The 21,085-nt window shown below is 32.4% G+C and overlaps 2 protein-coding genes across 2 annotated transcripts; both read left to right on the top strand.

Annotated features, from left to right (window-relative positions):
- Nucleotides 1-1,626: 1,626 nt before the first annotated feature.
- Nucleotides 1,627-13,853, top strand: LOC107771137 (homeobox protein knotted-1-like 2; the record flags this gene model as incomplete). Its single annotated transcript, NM_001325092.1, is given in 5 exon segments — nt 1,627-2,055; nt 2,309-2,428; nt 2,643-2,784; nt 12,908-13,155; nt 13,612-13,853. Coding segments are annotated over 5 exon segments (969 nt in total). The 5' UTR covers nt 1,627-1,749.
- A 2,981-nt stretch (nt 13,854-16,834) lies between these two features.
- Nucleotides 16,835-20,633, top strand: LOC107771138 (cysteine-rich receptor-like protein kinase 1). Its single transcript, XM_016590467.2, has 6 exons — nt 16,835-17,981; nt 18,446-18,565; nt 18,673-19,023; nt 19,116-19,350; nt 19,538-19,682; nt 19,872-20,633. The coding sequence occupies exons 1-6, from the start codon at nt 17,204-17,206 to the stop codon at nt 20,268-20,270; spliced, it is 2,028 nt and encodes a 675-aa protein (XP_016445953.2). The 5' UTR covers nt 16,835-17,203; the 3' UTR covers nt 20,271-20,633.
- The last annotated feature ends 452 nt before the right edge of the window (nt 20,634-21,085 follow it).

Here is a 21,085-nt window from a genome sequence, read left to right on the forward strand (position 1 = left end):
TAAATATTTAGTTGGACTTACGCACGACAAACGTCTCTCATTGGGCAGCAGCAAATGGAGTTAGAGAAAGTATTTCCACTATGAAATTAAAAATAGTAAAGTTCATTTAGGAGCATCAAAAGTGGTACTTAAAATCGGGGAAAGAAGCATAAACAAAGTACCTGTTAGGAATTGGGAGGGGAAAAAGAAAAAGAGAACTTGGAATTGGCTTAGTTATTAACAGTATCTTGAGCACGATATTAGTTAACAAAATTTTTAAGTATGATACATTTGAGAAAACGAAAAGGAAAAATAAAGAACTTTTAGTTATCTATGGTAGGAATTATTGTAGTCAAGCAGATTCCATCCAAGGGCGGATCTACGGTATCGGGTATGGATTAATTCTATAGAAACCAGTATCTTTTACTTGAATCTTGTATTTGCAATGAGAAATCTATTAAATATATAATTATTTTTAGCTTGGAATCTATAAGTAAAATCAATTGGTCCGGTGGCAAACGGAGGAACCAACTTAAGCTATGTTCCTGAATATCCGATGAGGGTTTGAATACATTGCTCCCTCTGTTCAAGTTTATATAAATTTATTTTTTTTTTGGTCCGTTCAAAAAAGAATGACCCCTTTCTAAATTTGATAATAATCTAGCTTAAACTTACAATCGTACCCTTAATGAGAAACTTGTATAAGCATATAAATACTATGGGCCCCTTTTTGACTTATTTAGGACTACAAATTTCAAAAGTCTTTATTTTTTCTTAAACTCCGTGTCCAGTCAAACAAGTTCACATAAATTGAAACGAGGGAGTATATACTTTTAACTTCACTTTCGTTTTTTTACACAAAACAACACTCGTAGGTACTTTTTTATTTCTCTTTTTCTTTTAAAAACAGACCAGCCAACATTAAAAAACTTTCTGACTTGCTGAGAGTATCACTTTTGCTCAAATATTAAGTGTTCATAAGGTTCAAATCCTGAATCCGTCTCTGATTCCACAAAGGAGCTCATATGATTCAATATTTGAGGATTTTACGTATTTTATTATTTTTTCTTTTGTCGGATTTGGCATTAAAGAATATATAACTTTGACACTAGTCATCACTACATATATAACTTGAATTCAATTTCTTCGGACTTAAGTTATATATATTGAGAACTTTACACTATGAGTGTGATCTAGGGGTTAAATTTTATCTATTGTTGTGGTCAATTTTTCGTAATAATGTTGATCAAAACCTTTACACGATTAGTGCACAAGATTTAAAAAGAGTTCAAGTTTCTATATATATATTGACGTTGTAAAAATAATTTATACAAGGTCATTTATGAAATAATTATCATGTAAATATCTTACAATAAACATTAATGGATAATCTAATAAAAATGGCAACTAATCAAGTTAAAATTTACTGATGCGGTAAAAAAATGTTTATAAATCCATTTAGAAGATTAAAATAAAGATGACAGTGCTTCCTTTTCCTGATCATCAGGTGCTGCAGCTATATAACTTTCTCCAGGTAATTCATTTGTTTGTAGGCAAAAGTTTCTCTCTCCATCAAGCATCAGCTCGATCTCCTCCCTTCCGCCTCTCTTTCTCCTTAATATTTACTTCTGAAAGTTTAATTAGGAACCTTATTGTTTACGATTGTAAAGCAAGAAAGTTATAAGCTACCCTAAAGATTGTTTGATCTCCTTCTTGATCACAACAAAATAATTAAGAGCATAGTAGGAAATTAACATTAAAAGATAATCAATGGAGAAAATGTACGAATTTGTTTCTAGCAGTAGTGATGTTTACTCCGTCGAGGACAATCTGCAGCCGCCATATTTTGGATCGCCGCCGGCGTTTTGCGATGGGCTGGCCCCAATGGGATTTGGATCCGGAAATATGTCGTGGGCGTGTCCAGAAACTTCAGCTGCTAATTTAGTAGTTGATAAAAGTGGGACGTCTTCTTCTAATTTACAATTAGAAGATCATCCTGAGACGGATATTAGAGCAAAGATCTCTTCTCATCCTTTGTATCCTAAGCTTCTTCGTACTTACATCGACTGCCACAAGGTAAAACAATTTCAGTTTGGAAACTGTTTAGTAGAAAGAGTAGACCTAGAGAAAGAAAGAAAGAAAAAAAGCATATTTTCTTAATTATGTGTTTGGACACTGCTAGGAACACAATGTTCAGCTATGATTTTAGGGTTTTGGATTGCTATATATGATTCTAGGGTTTAACCAAGAAGATCTTGGGTGTTATGATCTCTTCTTATCTGACAATTTTTCATCAATATTAATCTTATGGTATGTATAACGTTTGCAGGTAGGAGCGCCATCTGATGAGATTGTTGATATGTTGGACAATATTAATATTGTCCACGAAAATGATCTTTCTAGGAGATCAAATCGACTGAGCGACGATTCTGAGCTGGATGCTTTCATGGTCTCTCTCTTGTTTTCATCTCAATCCTATGAGTAGTATATATATATATATATATATATATATATATATATATATATATATATATATATATATATATATATATATATATATATATGTATGTATGTATGTAAGCTTTCATTCCTAATTGGGGATATGGGATCTCTGTGTGTAGATTTGTTTGTGCTTATATAGTGAATGGTGATATATACTGCAGGGAACTTACTGTGATGTGTTAGCAAAGTTCAAGTCGGATCTTGAAAGGCCTTTCAATGAAGCAACTACTTTTCTTAATGATATTGAAACTCAACTTACCAATCTCTGCGCTGCTCCGGCCACTACAATTAGCAATATCTCAGGTCAGTTTCTCTTTAATTATATTATATATAAACGCCTACGTCTAGCAGCAGTTAATTTGTTAGCTTTAGTTCATCGGCATGTTAGCACATGGATTTACTACATGAAATGAATGCCTTTTAATTTCCTTAATACTCCTGTATGTGAGACACTCTTTCTATTTTGCTCTAGTATCAGTTACTTAGATTTCAGTCATATACACTGACCCTTATTAATCGTCCTGCAAATTAGTTAACCTAATTAATTTTTGAGTTTCTATCATCAGTCATTGCACATTTTTTGGGTGAATTGTGCTCATCCTCCCGACTTGAGGGGTTTAGAGACCAATTAATTTAGCAAAGAAATGCTACCTAAATATAGGTCTCAATCTCTAAATCTTACTACCCCGCATTTAGCAAGACTTCGACATTAAGCTAAAACAGCAAAGGACTAGGTAAACGCTACATTGATGATGAGGGCTCTTTAAATTGATGTCATTTTAATTTCTTAATAGAAATTGCTCTGGTTAAGGTGTGGCATCAAAGGTCGATTGTTCAATTGATGTGTTTTACTTTCTTTTTTAGTTTGTCTAGGAAATATATTTTTTCTGTATTTACTCCCTCCGTTTCAATTTAGATGAGTTAGTTTGACTTGGCACGGAGTTTAACAAAAAATAAGAAGACTTTTAAAACTTGTGGTCTTAAAAGCTTAAGTTTTTGTGGGCCATGACATTTGTGTGGTTATAAAAGCTTCTCATTAATGGTAAAATAAGTAAAATGAAGAGTTTAAAGTTGAATTATTTCCAAATTTAGAAACGTATCATTTATTTTGGAACAGATTAAAAAGGAAAGTATTTGATCTAATTTGAAACGGATGGAGTATTAAGTTACTAATTTCAACATTCTCTTTTTACTCCCTCCATTTACTTTTACTTGGCATGTATACTAAAAATAGATTTTCATTTTTACATGTCACTTTATGCATATCAAGAGAAGACAAAAAAAAATTCTGTTATACCCATAGTATTTATTACTCATTTCAAATTATTTTCTCAAATCCAATAAAATATGCATCAATTAATATGGGTATCATGATAAATTATGCACTTCATTTATTATTTCTTAAGAGCGTGAAAAATTAAAACGTGACAAGTAAATGTGAACGGAGGGAGTATCATTAATGATAGAGAAATGAGAAACGACGAGACAGAATTTAAAGGACATTTTTATATTGTTATACACACATTTAGCTTAAATCACATGATTCAACAATTTTCCTTATATTCTTAAATTTCTTTGCTAGAGTCAAATTAAAGAGACATATAAAAAAAGACGAAAAACATAGTACTGTATTTTTCTTTGTTTATGGCTCAAATGCTTCTCATTACTACTTTTCTTCTCGGGCTTTCTTGTTGTTTCTAGTAGTAATGGTGAAAAGTAAAAAAGAAGAACTGTAAAAGAAATAAAAAGTGAAATGCAGAACGTCTTCTTTTAGATAGAAAGAACAAACATTCTGAATATTGTACAAAATTCATGACCTTAAGAGTGCTTTCCACAGTTGCGGGGTGTACGAAAGGCCTAGCTAGCTATGCTAGCTTTTCTTAGTTCTATCCACACTTCCTATTTTCTTGAATTTATCTGCAAAAATGGGGTAAATAAAACAACTACTATCTCACGGGCTCTGAGTGACTTGACAATTCCTAGTGCTTTCATGTCTGAAGAAAGAAAGAAATGTACCACGCGTTATTCAGTAGATTCGTCTGAGTTTCTTCCCTTCCCAAGTCCCAACTCCTCTAAACGTTCAATAAAGATTGAGTTCTAAGTTTTATGCACAGATATTGAAAAATACTAGCTAGTAGTAGTATATACTTTTTAAATCAAATGGTTTATTAGATAATTAACATGTAAATTTATTGATAAGTATTAGTTGGGTAATCTGATAAAAATGATAATTAACTTACATGTTATCACACTTCTTTTTATTACATAAGGGCGGGAGGAGGGGGAAACGGGAAGTGCTACGGATGGGTTTGAACTTTGAACCCTCCACTTCAAATGTGAAAGACAGAGAGTTCATCTTCATCCTTAACTCCGCATGTCAAATTCACTAATAGAGTAAAAACAATTACACTGTCGGTATATAATATAACTTAATTATATCCGTAAACGATTTAACTCCTCTCAGAGGGCCCTAGAAAGAAAAGTCACATTCACTTTGTCAAGAGAAAAGTGACGTTGGTTGGAAGGAGTTGTGCAAAGCTTCTAATGCTCATAAAATTAAATAAATAAATCCTAAACTTAATATAGCCTTTTTCTTAACCCTCATCTTAAGTAGTCAGAAGCAGAGGGAATCTTGTTAATTATAGTGAGCATGTGATATTGTGGCAGAAACAAGTACAAGAAAAAGTTAAGTTTCATATACATCGTCATGGCTTTGCATGATCTTGTCGTCCTTAGACATCCAATAAGTTTCAAGCTTCGATTCATGATTGTCTGTTAATCTCTACTTTAAGGCTTTATAACTGATATATCTAGCAAAAAGCTGTGGCCATATGCATAAATATATTCAGTTAGTACACAGCAAAGAAGTGCTGTTCAATGTCTGATACTTTTTGTTTTTTATTTGCGTTTTTTAGTTTTGGTTAGTTAGGTGAATGGTTTTACAAATTGTATGGTCTTTTGATTATTTTAAGTTATCATCCAGTCTAGAAAAGCTGCTATTCCCTGTATTGTTGAAGATAAACAGTGGAAAAATTATGACACTCTAGTTTTATAATATTAACTGCTTAATGTAAAGCTCATATGATGAAACCTCTCTAGTTTCGAAAAAAGGGGGGATTGCATTCCTTGCATGGAGGATTTCTGCTTCCTTTCCGAATTAGTACTATGTAGGATTTCTAGGGCTAAGTCAACTGTTTTTATCAAAGTAAGGGTTCGAATCAGACTCTCTACATAATTTTCTTACTTATCTAACACATATATACGCCCAAAGAAAATGAAATTGCTTCGTATTAAATGGTTTGCTCTTTTTTTCCCTGTTAGGCTTGCTCTTTTAATTAATTTATTTACATTGCATGTGTTTGAACTTTTTTTCCATGTCATATCTTTAATTTGTGTGTTGAATGCATGCTCAATGTATAAATGACTTGAAGTGATCATTTTTCTTAGGCAATTAGGCAGCTCCATATGTCAAGTTAAATGACTAATAAAAATTTAGAAACCTTGTAGAGGTTTAATATCACCACTTCAATTTCCACAGGTATTGGGGGGAGGGGGGAGGGGGGTTATATTAGCTCCTCTCTTTTTCTACTTTCTTGATAAATTAATTCATGGTGTCTTTCGTACAAGAACTTGATCTAACTTAATCCTCATTTGCTTGCACTTAATTATGAAAGTCTGAATCTTAATTATTTAAATTTCATATAATATATATAGTAGGGATGTCTCTTAGTAATGTCTAATGGCTTCTCGCGTAATTTGGAATAGAGTAATTAAAATCTTCTAGGTAAAAAATTAAATGCGTTTATTTTTAAAATTTGAATCTTAATCATTAAGTGTATTTATTTTTTTAATTCACAATTATTTAATAGGTCTTAATAGGTATGTATGATTAAGATCCATAACAAAGACTTAATTTCATTAAAAGACTATCATCCATACTTATTATTAACTGTCGTCACTGCCTACCATTATCAACTACCACCACCACCATACTCAACCATAGACGCTACCACTACTATCATCTACCACCACCATCATCCTCAACCACAACCACACACTCACACACATCAACTGCCATAACCAACCACCCCGTCATGATCAACAACCATAACCGGCACCGCCCACCAATATAAACAATCACAACCCAACCATAATCGCCATCGTTACCAATCACCACTAACTACTATCCAGAACCATCACTATCAACCAAAACGACCACCATCAACCAAAACCACCATCAACCACTGCCTCTAGTCGGCATTCACAGGCATTCACCTGTTAGCCATCACCACCACCAACTATCATATTTTAATATATATATATATATATATATATATATATATATATATATATATATATATATATATATATATATATATATATATATATATATATATATTAATTATAGAATATTAGGTTAATTAGTATTTTATTTGAATTTTATGTTTACTAATTTTTAAATAAAGGTAAATTTTGTATATTCAAAAAACAAACAGTCTTAACCATTTAGTATTCAGATCTTAATACAAATCTTAACATTCAGAAGTATATTCAAATTCGAATATTTTAATCTTAATATATATTTTGATATTTAGAGATGTACTCAGATTCAAACGTCTTAATTAAAAAAAAAAACAAATGAGACTTTAGTCCGGCCAATAGGTTCAGGAAACCAGATGATTAAACGAAAAAACTTTATATGACTTAAATAGTCTGCAACAGTGTTAAGCCAAAATAATTTCAGTGCTCATTAGTCATTACCTTGTTTGGTTCATTTCTAGAAATATACATGAAATGATGACATAGATACTGAGCAACAAATGAAAACATCAAAGACCAAAAAAAGAAAAAGGTACGTACAGAGAGTGCGTAGAATGCGGGTTATGTTAGATTAATGGCTGCAACTATGTAGTAGTACAATCTTTCTCTGATTCTCTGACTCTGAAACGACATAACAAAACCTACGCCTTTAATTTGTCACGAGTTACCCTCATGTTGTCCTTATATGATTTATATTCTCCTAATTAATACTCGTAAAGAACGTCACAGCTTGATGGGTTTGTGTCTGTGATGTATATTCTCCTTAGTACGCATATTGAACGTCACAATTTGATGTGTTTCTGCAGTTACATAACCCAAGGGGTCATACTATCAGGAAAATGTCCAAAATTGTCATCATATGTGATTTAACACGAAATTTAATAAGAAAATAAAAAAATTAAATTTTTTTATATGAAACAAATCATATATAATTGTGTGACAATAAATTATCCTATAAAGATAAAAATAAATCGTTTTTAAATATAGAATTTTTTTATATTTTTGGGGACAGACAAAAAAAAATTGCATCACATAAAATTGGGACAAGGGGAGTATTTAAATTGAGCAATTAAATCTCGTAATAAGTAGACGACTCTGTGTGTCTAAATTCTTTGAGAAACAAAAAGTTCAAATTTACCCCTTTAACTTCTTCCTACGGTTTAAATTATGGGAGAATGACACAGTTACCCACAAAAATAAAACTATTTATCTTTGTCTACCCATTTATTTTTCTATCCATCAAACTAATTACATTTCCTACCCATTGTAGTTTTTGTGAGAAATTTTCTCTTTTTTCTCCTATTCTTTTTTATTTCTATGCTTCTTTTCGTTTTTTTCTTTTTTTCTCATTTTCTTCTTATTTTTTTCTTTTTTCCTTTTCTAATTTCATTTAACTTATTTTTTTATATTCTTTTTCTCTTCATAATCTAATTTCATTTACTGTTTTCACTATTTTTTATTATTCTTTTTTTTATACAATAAAAAAAATAGCTGATATAGTAAATATTTGTTCACCTTTTTTTAAATATAACTAGTATAATATACCTTTTTTCTTTTTTCTCATTTTTAAAATTCAATCATTAAACTGAAATAATATCAGTTGTCACTTGATCTAATTCACTGAATATCACATTGACTGTTGTTGAGCACCATAAATTACATAATCAGATTCTAAGAATCAACACGTGATTGTCATGCAAACCTTGATCCCCTTCTCTATAAATATCAGTACACACTCTACCATTAGTAGTAACATAACCAATTATTGAGCAAGAAAACATAATCTACGACCACCAAATCTTCATATATACTAGTTAGAATAGAAATGATAATAAAATATTAAAAAATGCAATAAAAGTATAAGTAGCAAAAAAGACTTCTAGTACCATATGATACCAATATGGTATACATGTATACCAACAGAGTATATGATTACTCTAGAATATTGCTACAACTATCTGCGACTATACTACTGTACCAAAATATTAAAGGATGCAATAAAAGTATGAGAAAATTACATGCTCGCATTGCAAGCTAAATATTCGCAAAGCAACTTGTTCATTTCGTATACTAACAGGGTATATAGTTGTATGGGGTCGTTCCAATAATTGCCTATAACTACCAAAACTATTACATAATACTCATAATCTATGTCCATCAGCACAAAAAAAATCTAGCACTGCAAATTATGTTCATATAAATAATTTCAGAATAGTAATCACTTAAAAATGCAACTAAAACAACCAAAAAATGTTCAAACTATCATATGATACCAATATGGCATATAACTATACCAACATGGTATATAGTTGTCACGACACTAAATTTTCTCCGTAGAATATCGTGATGGCACCTAGTCTCTAAGACTAGGTAAGCCTATCAATGCGGAATATAACTAAATATAAATTAAAATTTAATCCTTAACAGTCGAATAAATAAGAACTGCAATTTAATAATTTCAACTCCCAAAAACCCGGTAGGAATAAGTCATAAACTTCTAAGAATTTTTCCTCAATGTCTCTATATCTTAGAGTCTAAAGAAAATAAAGAAGCAACATAATAAGGATAGAAGGGGACTCTGGAGTCTGCAGACGCTGGCAGATATAACTCGAAGTCTTCGTACACAGGTAGCTCACCGATATCTGGGGTAGTAGGACTTACTTGGATCTGCACAAAAGATGTGCAGAAGCGTAGTATGAGTACACCACAGCGGTACCCAGTAAGTGCCAAGCCTAACCTCGGTACAGTAGTGACGAGGTTAGGTCGGGCCCTACTGAAAATAATAAAAGACATGGTCAAATGTTTAACAATATAATAACAATAAAATAACAATGAAAATGAATCAAGTAAGTAGTATGTCACAATTTAACTACACAGAATAAGGGCAAAACAATACCTCGCGGAAGGAAAAACAGAAAATTTACAACTTTATGGAAATTCACCAAAATAACCAAAGGCAATGCAGCCATAAAGAAATATCAACAAGGACACTCCCGAGGTACCGCCTCGTAGTCCCAAATCATAAATAAATTCAAAATATCTCATTTTCTTGAAATATCATCCCGTGTTTTAGCCACCCTTATCACACCGCATGATTTCTAGTAGTTCCCCTACTAGCCATGCGTATCAAGCCACCCTTATCTCACCACATGCGTTTCAACACTCAGACTTTATACCACCGCATGCGTATCAATATCACAATATATCACAATTTGTACCTCAAGTGCCCAAATATTTCAACTTGCCAAAATAAATCAACAACAACAATATTTTTCACAATTAAAAGCTCACGGCTCATGCCAGAATAAATCAACAACAATATTTTTCATAATAAGGAGCTCACGGCTCAATCACAATGAGTACGAAAATCTCACAAAATATTCAGCAAATATAATATTTCACAAATTTAACACCTTGTCTAAATATCAAATTTTTAAATGTAAAATACTTCATTTTTAATAATATTTAAATTAAGAAATCCATCCTTCAAATAATGCACATAACAAAAGAAACAGAGTTTCAACTAAACAGGTAAAACACTTAGCAAGAACAGGTCATGCAAATTAAAATACGAAAATATATTAATGACGATGAATATAACAAAATAAAATAATTTAATTAATATGCAACAGTGCTCTACATAATTTAAAGACATAATCTTCCATATTTAGCCCGTGTACACACTCGTCACCTCGTGTACACGACTTTTAACACATCAAAATTTTCATATCAATACCAATCCTAAGGGGAATTTCCCCCACACAAAGTAGACAAGTCATTTACCTCAAACCGAGCTCAATCAGTCAAGTAGCATGCCTTTTCCTCGATTTTTCAACTCCGATCGGCTCGAATCTAATCATAATTAATTCTATTCAACCAATACAAATTATAGGAATAAATTCTATAAGAAAATATAATTTTTCTAACAAAATTCAAAATTTAACCCAAAACATCGCCCATGGGCCCACGTCTCGGAACCCAATAAAGTTACAAAATACGAACGCCCATTCTACTACGAGTCCAACCATATAATTTTTACTAAAATCCGACATCAACTCGACCCTCAAATCTTCAATTTAAACCAAGAGGGTTTTCTAAATCTTCCAACTTAATTCACCAATTAAATGTTAAAAACAACCATGGATTCGGGTAATTTGACCAATATTGAGTTAAGAACACTTACCCCATTATTTTTCTTGAAAATCTCCCGAATATTACCTCTTTCCGAGCTCCAATTTGGTAAAAATAGAAAATGGGATGAAGTGATTTCTTCTATGTGATCACAGACAAGGTCCCGCGATCGCGAAGTGCAAATTGCAAGCTGCCCAGAAAAGACCCTACACGATCGCGGTGTCCGGACCCGAACCGACTATCCCGGCAAGTCACATAACAGTTATAAAGTACAAAATGAGCAGTAAATGGGTGAATGAGGCTACAACTTTTAAAACGACTGGCCGGGTCGTTACAACAGCTTTACTGGTTAATTTCCGGCAACTGTATGATTGTACTACTATTACATAACACACATGCATAAAGAGAAAAATAAAAAAAATAGTGTACCACATATTAATATAATAAAGTATTTCAAGATATTGTACTATATTACTATTATTAAAAGAAAATCAAATAGTGTACCATTTAAATGCAGCTAATACAACCAAAAAATGATTCAACTAGCATATGATACCAATATAGTATATAACTATACTAATAGGGTATATAGTTGTACGGGGTCATTCCAACAACTGCATATAACTATAAAAACTATTACATAATACACAAAATCTATGTCCATAGGTACAAGAAAATCCAACACAGCAAAACATGATCATATAAATCATTTTAGAATAGAATTTACTTAAAAATGCAGCTAAAACAACCAAAAACTATTCCAACTACCATATGATACCAATATGACATATAATTATACCAATAGGGTATACAGTTCTACTAATTAATTCCAGAAAACTATATATGACTATACTACTATTACATAATACACATGCATAAAGAGAAAAATAAAAAATTAGTGTATCACATATTAATATAAGAATGTATTTCAAGATATTGTATTATAATACTATTATATAAAATAAACGCATAAAGAAAAAATCAAAATGATTACATAATAAACATGCATAAAGGAAAATTACAAAAATTCAAGATAATGTACTATTCTATTATTACTAAAGAAAAATCAAATAGTGTATCAATTAAATGTAGCTAATACAACCAAAAAATGTTCCAACTAACTAATAATATCAATATAGTACATAGTTATACCAACGGGGTATACAATTGTACACAAAGAGTTTATTTTTTTTTTTAAATTCAATTATTAAACTGAAATAATATCAGTTGTCACATAATCTAATTAACTCAATGAGAGCTAATGCAATGAATAATACCTCCATGGAATTCCATTAATGTTAATAAATATTATTATTTATTTATTGAAAATGTGGAGAACAATTGGACAAAAATTCAGGACAATCCTTTTGAAATTGTGGTATGCACGACAACCCGGGAGTTTCTCCGATCAACTTATTCCTCTTGTCCATTTTTCTCACTGCGAATATTCTATTTCATTTTTATTTTTATTTTTAAAATAATTATTAATATATGTTTCTACAATCAAAGTACATATTATAGACGGAAAGATAGTCAAAAGTAATGTGATTCAAGTCATAAAATAAAATAAAAAGGGGAATAGATTTGCATTTTCCACATGTCCCTCACGTGGGGTAAAGCAAATTAAATGGGAAATAGGAAATTGAATAGTCCGGTAATAAGTTTGTGCTGTATAGGTGGGAATTGTAATTAATTTTCAAGTGGGCAACAACGGGTAATTATTTTGGCCTTGATAGGTATTATGTGTTATTTCCTCTTAAATTATCCTTAGGTTGGAGTTCTCCTTAGAGATTAAGGGCAAAAACCATCTATGAGATAAGATTGGACCAAAATTGGTCAATGTCGAGTAGTACATAGGCAAATTTGATTAATTTCCTAATATCAATCATTATCTGTTTTTTACATCCCCAGTTTCGAAGCCATTAGAAAATCTAACTACACTGTATCTGTTGCGTATTTTAATTTGTTTCGAAAGATGAAGGAGCGGCGGGGACGGAGGAGGAGGAGGAGGTGGCTGATACAAGCGGTGGTGGTGGAAATACTAATGATATGTGCAGATCTGAGAATGAAATTAAGGATAAGTTAATGCGAAAGTACAGTGGATATATAAGTAGTCTAAAGCAAGAATTTTCCAAGAAGAATAAGAAGGGAAAACTCCCAAGAGAAGCAAGGCAAATCTTGCTTAACTGGTGGACCACTCACTACAAATGGCCTTATCCTACGGTAACCATTTTTATTTTTCGTCAATAGAGATTATAGTAATTAAAAAATAGGATAAATTATACTGAACATCTTATAGTACTTACACCCATATATATTATTAAAATCCCACTCAAATATAAAGGTATTATTGCTATTTGTTAAAAGAAAACATTTAAACTCCATTATACATCCCTTATATAATTGTATATTAATCATAGAAAAATTGTTGAAGCAAGGACCTATATATATATATCTCGATATGAATAAGTTTGAAATTTTCAGTAGAAATATCTCGACAGAAAGAAAAAAAAATTACCTCTTCACAATGAAAACTCACCATCAGTAAAACACATTTGATGTTCATTTGAGATGCTGTACAAATATTTATATGAGTTACAATATTGATAGACGTAAAAATATATTGTTCTGTCAACAAAAAGATGTGAATAATACTGTTATTGAACTTGGTGAATGCAGGAAGGAGAGAAAATATGTCTAGCTGAATCAACAGGTTTAGATCCGAAGCAGATTAACAATTGGTTCATTAATCAGAGAAAACGTCATTGGAAACCTTCAGAAAACATGCAGTATGCTGTTATGGAAAGTATATATGGTCACTTTTCTGAATAATTTAGCTTCGAGGAAATTAATCTCTTTCCCGCAATGTTTCTAATCAGACATTTTATCTTGCTAACAATATAATTCTAATTCAGTTACCATATTGCCTCTACGATAATCTTTATGCTTCTGATCCAAGTCCTATGATGATGTTACTGAATTTTAGTCAAAGGTGGATTTAGGGTTGTCAAATGGGCGAGTTGGGCTGATTATGGGCGGGTTAAAATGGGTTGAGTTAACAAATGGCAGGTAAGATGGGCTAGATTAAGATGCACTAAAATTGAAGAATCCATCTAAATAGCCGCTCACTCAATCACTTAAACTAAAAATAACCAGCGAAGGTATAATATATGTATAACGTATGTACTATATGTGTATAATTATATGTAATCAATGTATAATTTATGTATATGGCTAGAAAAAGTAAGTAATGAATATGACCGGCTATTTATGTAAAGATCCCGCTAAAATTTGAGTCATAGCTCAACCCGTCAAACTCGGGTTGGTTCGGATTTTTCAATTATCAAACCAAACCAATGGTGTCGGATTTTTCAATCTCGGTTTTTTCGGGTTTTCGGATTTTTTTCCGGTAAAGTCTTCATAGCATAAAATATGTAACTTGTGATCGAAATATTTCTTAAGTCCTAGAAAAATACAATTATAATATATTTTCCAAGAAACTAACACAATAATATGAGATAAGTTATAGCATTATACTAAAGTATTCAATAATAAAGATAAAATAATAAAATTACATAAAACAACTATTGATAATTAATAAGCCATAATAAAAATTAACATAATCTAAAAATACTATATAGGTCATGCTAAAATAAGTATAGCTAATAAGTACTAATATTAATTATATAACTAAGCACTAAAGAAAAAGATAAAATAAGTCATGCATTTTCATTATAAACCAATGTAAAACTAAAATAATTATCCAACACTTTCATCATTCCTAGTATTGAATTGAATTTCTTTTGTTAGCATTAGTATTGATTTGAACTTTGTTGGAGTTACTATATTTATGGGCTATAAAATTTATTTACCATCAAGAATGTTAAGTCTAAACTTGAAATAATACGTTAAAAGATAAAACTGTGAAAAAGTTTAAGAAATATTTATAAATTACATTACAATAAATATTTATATGTATAAAATATTTTTAAAAATTATATAAATGTACTTTTGGGGTGGTTTGGTTTCGGTTTGATATTTTTTAGTTAAAACCAAACCAAACCAATTATGGTCGAATTTTATTTTCCAATACCAAACCGAATCAAACCAAATCACATCGGGTTTTTTTTTCGGTTTGACTCGGATTATCGGTTTGGTACGGTTTATCGGTTTTCATTGTACACCCCTAGTGATATATAACATATCAAAGAAAAAAAAGAATTATTTTTAAAGATATTTTAGGAAAGTTACTCATGGATCAATTTGGGCTAAAAATTAGGGAGAAGTGTACAATTAGCCTGTGCTTATTAAATTTTTACCCGTCCGGACGAAAATACCCATGTGCTAGACATGGGTGCAGTGTAAATATTAAGGACATGGTGTCCTTAACTTCATGAATGTTGTGTTAATATTAAGGACAAAGAGTCGTGTATTTGCACATTCCGTTGTTAAACTTTAGGATATCATGTCCTTAATTTCATATGTGCAGTGTAAATGTTAAGAACGTGACGTCCTTAACTTCATGCATATAGTGTAAATACAACAACAACAACAACAACACCCAGTAAAATTCCACTAATGGGGTCTGGGGAGGGTAGTGTGTACGCAGACCTTACCCCTACCCCGAAGGAGTAGAGAGGCTGTTTCCGAAAGACCCTCGGCTCAAAAAAATAAAAAGACAAAATGACAAAAAGGAGACAATATTAGTATCACAACAACAATCATAGGATAAATAGGAACACCATGAAATCCAGAAGAAAGATGCAAAGCAAAGGGAGACAATATTAGTAAATATTAGTATCACCACAACAATCATAAGAAAAATAGGAACACCATGAAATCTAGAAGAAAGATGCAAAGCAAAAGCGATAGCTAGTAAATAGGACATGCACTGAAAAGCGAAATAGTAGGACCTCATATCCTTAACTTCATATATGTAGTTTAAATGTTAAGGACATGGTATCCTTAACTTCATGTGTGCAGTATAAATATCAAGGACATAATGTCCTTAACTTTATGAGTATTGTGTAAAGATTAAAGACATGGTATCCTTAACTTCATGAATGCTGTGTAAATATTAAGGACAAAGTGTCCTATATTTGCACCTTCTATTGTTAAACTTTATGACTTCATGTCCTTAACTTCATATGTGTAGTGTAAATGTTAAGAACACGACGTCCTTAACTTCATGTGTGCAGTGTAAATGTTAAGGACACCATGTCCTTAATATTTACACAACACTCATGAAGAAAGGGTAACACCATCTTTTTGTATTAATTTTAATAGAGTAGTGGCTATTTTTGCTCAAAATTAAAAATACTGGATAAAAATTAAATATCATGTTAAAAAGTGGCTATCCCACACCATTTCTACCTAAAAATTAGCCCAACTTTAGATGGGCTGAAATGAGTTGGATCAAGATGGGTCGTTTTCAACAAATGATCGGGTCAATGACCAACCAAACCTTGGACGAATTTGACGGATCAAATGAATTTGGGCTCAAATTGCCGCCCCTCCGTGCATTCTTGTCTTCTTGATTTTAAATGGGTTTCAACTCACTACTTATTTATAGCAACGGGTGCACGTCAGCATCAAATAAAAAAAAGTTCAACTATATATATATGTCTATAAAATCCGAGATGAAAACGACGGTAAGGCTTCATCAACTGCGAAAAAGTTGGATTTGTCCCTGATTATAGTTTAAGCTAAATAGAAATGAAACAAAATGATTTAGATTAAAAGAAAGTATAAAATTATTCAAAATATCCAACATCTTGAATGATTTTATTACCACCATAAATTAAGATTTAAGAACATATAAGTTGTGATGGAACTTGGAAATTGATATTAGCCATTTATATTATCTCAACTCTCTATTTTGAAAAAGAACAAATTAAAATCGGATCGAAATCATTGACATTACTTTCAAGTTTCCCCAAACGGGGCACGCCCCCTTATTTTCTTCCCTCCTCTGCAAATTTTAATTTTACAATACATTTATGCATTCTTATGTGTATTTGCATAAAATAAAAAGAGAGAGGAGGAGGAAGAAGAAGAAGAAGAGGTGGAGAAAATTGAAGACTCGACCCTTAGATATTTCCATACGCATTGACTTCAATCTTTTCAATTCTTCTCTTGCCCTGTACAAATATGTTTATTTGTTACAGAAATACCTTTTGTACATATGTCACAATTTCATTATCTCTGGAATAGTGTAACTTAGGATCAAAATCAATAAAAAAGAAGAAAAGAAAATTCCTATTTAGATTTAATGCATTTTCCACCAATATACCTTGAACATGTCACGTTCATCTCCTTAATTTTCTTCATATTTCTGTTTTCTCCTTCTCTTTGTGATCCAAGAACTTCGGTTGCTAATATTTCTTGCAAACCCCGTACAAATGTGTCAATTACCAGCGATTTATTCCCAAAATACATGGAAATCATGGGAACTCTCAGTGATTTCATTTCGGAAAATAAGTCAGCAACATATTCCTTAAGCTCTAATTCACCTGATATTTATGGATTAGCGAAATGCCATAACGATCTTTCTCAGGACGAATGCAAACTCTGTTTCGTCGAAGCTAAGGAAAAGCTCAACACGTGCATTCCTGCACCTGGTGGCTCTGTTTATCTAGACGGTTGTTTTCTCAGATATGAAAATTATGATTTTTTCGACGAGAGCGTTCAAAAGAATTCGTCTAGTTATGTTTGTGGTGTTCCGACAGATATAACAAATGATCAGTATATGAAAAGGGATTTTGCAGCAAGAGTGGATCGTGCAATTGCGAATGTCACAAGCATGTCTGTAGTAAATAAAGGATTTGGAGCGACGATTGTGAAAAGTGGGCTGCTTGCTGTTTATGCATTAGGCCAATGTTGGGATTCATTGGACGTGGAAATATGTACTAAGTGCCTGAATAATGCTGGAGATATGATAAGAAAATGTTTGCCTGCTGCAGAAGGAAAAGCTATGAATGCTGGTTGCTATTTGAGATACTCTTCTAATAAATTCTTTGGTGATGGAGCACTAGTCCTGGCTGATAAAGGTAACAAAAAAAGAAAATTGCAAGTCGATCACATTATAGTAAAATTTTTGTTAGATTGTCAAACATTAGTCGAGGGAATGAGTTGTTTGTCGGTTTATGTGGTTTCGATAATCCTCACCTCATGAACTGGATTTTTGCGTTTAGTTAGGCTTAAAGGCCATTTTATTAACACGGTATTAGAGTCGGGTTCATCCCTTTCTTGGTTTATCTGATGTTGGGGCTACATGTTATATTGTCTATGGTCCAAATGTCCAGTCCTGGGGGGTGTTGGGGAGTGTTTGATTGTGTGACATTAGCTGAAGGAATGAGTTGTTGGCTCGTTATACAGTTTTGGGCAATGCTCACTTCATAAGCTAACTTTTTTGGATTGAGTGAGGACTAAGGTCCATTTTCTTACCAAATTCAATCGCCATTTGGGTATTTCTAGCTTACTTATGATCTCTTGTTCAATTTTTCTTTTCCAGGACCAACGAAGCGTAAGAATATATGGATAATTGCAGCGATTGTATTATTGACTATCTTGGGAATATTTGCTATTTTAGGAGCTTTTTTAGGCTATAGAAGATATTCTACGGAGCAAGGAGGTATATTCGTTAATTCACATTCTGTTCTCTTCAAAACCTTCAATTCTCTATTAATTTCTGTTTGTTCATGTTCTGATGGATCATCTGGTTATTCGTGATATACATAGGTACCAAGAGGGTTCATAAGATTCCACGGGCTCTTGAGACATCGAAACTAAATTTCAAATATGAAATGTTAGAAAAAGCAACAGGTGGTTTTGATCCGTTAAACAAGTTAGGCCAAGGAGGATCAGGTTCAGTATATAAAGGAATTCTTCCTGATGGAAAAACTGTTGCTGTAAAAAGATTATTGTACAATACGCGCCAATGGGCAGAGGAATTCTTTAACGAGGTCAATTTGATCAGTGGTATTCAACACAAGAATGTTGTGAAACTCTTGGGTTGTAGCATAGAAGGACCAGAGAGTCTTCTGGTTTTTGATTTTGTATCTAACAAGAACCTTGATCAAGTGCTTTTTGGTAACAATTCTTGAAGTTTAGCCTGAATATTTATTTTGTTTTACTTTTTTTTTTTGGATCAGATACAATAATTTGATTGCCTTTTCTTGAAGATAAGAATAAGCGACAATTTGTGAGCTGGAATGAGAGGTTTCAAGTCATATTGGGAATAGCAGAAGGGCTTGCTTATCTGCATGAAGGAAGCAAAGCAAAGATAATCCACAGAGATATTAAGAACAGTAATATTTTGGTTGATGAACAACTCATCCCAAAAATTGCTGATTTTGGACTTGCTCGACGTTTTGCTCCCCATAAAACTCATGTCAGCACTGGAGTTGCAGGAACCTTGTAAGTTATCAGTATTCAAAATACGGAGTTTCAAGTCTCTCCAAGAGTACATTTCAAGAGAAATATTAGTACATGTTTTTTCAAAAGAACCCTTCAGAAGATTTGAATACATTATTTACTTCTCATTCAATACTTAATCGGCTGAGATACGCTAAAGGGCTGATAATATGATTAAATCTTGCTGTAGGGGATACCTAGCTCCTGAATATCTTCTTCAAGGATGTTTAACAGAGAAAGCAGATGTTTATTCCTTCGGAGTGGTGGCTATAGAGGTTGCGTGTTGTATAAAGAACAATGTCTTTGTGAGTGATTCCAGATCAGTCCTACAAACTGTAAGTCTCGAATCCATCGTCATTTCATCGAGTGTTGGAGACATAATATAATTAAATAATTAAAAATCTGCTCTCTCTGACAGCTTAAGCGTTTAGAATGCGTTGGCCATACAATTCATGCTTTCATCCTTTAACTGTTGCCATTGTTTTGTCATTTGCATGAGCACAAGTTTTTACCTCTTGTATTAGGTGTGGAGAAATTACAAGTTGAATAAGATTACTGAGTCCATCGACAGCAGGCTGATGAGTGATTTTCAAGAACAGGAGGCGTCACGCGTGCTTCAACTAGGGTTATTGTGTACGCAAACCAGAAGATTTTCGCGACCATCTATGTCTCAAGTGGTAAAAATTCTAAGAAACAAAGAAACTGAAGTTCCTGTGCCTATGCAACCGCCATTCCAGAACTCAAGTTTACTAGCCCCTCCAGATACAACAAGTAGGTCTTCCGTGACTAAAGATAGTTTGTGCTCAGAATGGTATTCTACGGATGGAATGTCTATTCATTCTTCTGAGTTTGCTAGCCTATCTAGCTCTCAATCAAGTGATTTTTCGACGAGTGAAAGCAGTAGACTTCTGAAAATAGCTTGAGATTTTGGCTGCCATTATTCATGGAATTACATTAGTCCTCTCCAGGGCATTGAACCAAGACCAAGCGAGTCAGAATTAATCCCTATTTTGCGCGGATGTAAACATTCAGAGCTATGACTTGTAAATCACGTTGTTGGTTTTATTGGTCTAACTGTAACTATAATTCAAGAGGATGAAATAGATTGAATCAATAGAGCTGTTTATGGGAATGTACATTGCTAGTACTGGAAAATGCAATTCAGTGTCTTGTCCTGATAAAATGGTCTTAGTAGCTGATAGCTACTCAGATGCAAAAGACCAGTATTGTCTTTCAACAAACAGAAAATACATGGTGTGGTAGAGGCATAAAACATGCTTCTTATCCTAATGGGCTCTAGCTTTATGCAACTTCATAAAAGAGCAATTTAACGGGTGTTTCCTTTTTAATTCAAAAGAGAATGTTTATAAACTTTTAATATGCGAGCAATCTCATTCAAACTGATAAGAAAAGAGATTAATTTTAGCCCTGAAACTATTTACATCCGATAGCCGTAATAGCGTATAAATTTATAAAAATAATTTGTATGTAATATATAGAAATGATATACATATTGATAGAATTTAAGGGTCCACCAAACTATATAGAGAATCGGGTTCTCTATAAGTTCCCACAGAAACTACGCATACTGTGTCACACCCCTTTTCTACTCCCCCAAAAGATATGTGTTATTGATTGTGGGTAAAAGAGTTTTTCCAATTAAATTGACAAACTTGAGTAGAGATTATTTTATTTACAGAGTCGCCACTTGGAATTGATTTTTGGGTGTTCCAAGTCA

This window comes from Nicotiana tabacum, chromosome 4 (genome assembly GCF_000715075.1).
Source record: "Nicotiana tabacum cultivar K326 chromosome 4, ASM71507v2, whole genome shotgun sequence".
Taxonomy (NCBI): domain Eukaryota; kingdom Viridiplantae; phylum Streptophyta; class Magnoliopsida; order Solanales; family Solanaceae; genus Nicotiana; species Nicotiana tabacum.

What these genes read in the sequence shown, in the direction of transcription:
- LOC107771138 (XM_016590467.2), top strand. Translation starts at nt 17,204, where the DNA reads ATGCATTTTCCACCAATATACCTTGAACATGTCACGTTCATCTCCTTA. An exon ending in ACTAGTCCTGGCTGATAAAG is followed by an intron (nt 17,982 to 18,445) that starts GTAACAAAAAAA and finishes TTTCTTTTCCAG; the next exon opens with GACCAACGAAGCGTAAGAAT. An exon ending in ACTGGAGTTGCAGGAACCTT is followed by an intron (nt 19,351 to 19,537) that starts GTAAGTTATCAG and finishes ATCTTGCTGTAG; the next exon opens with GGGATACCTAGCTCCTGAAT.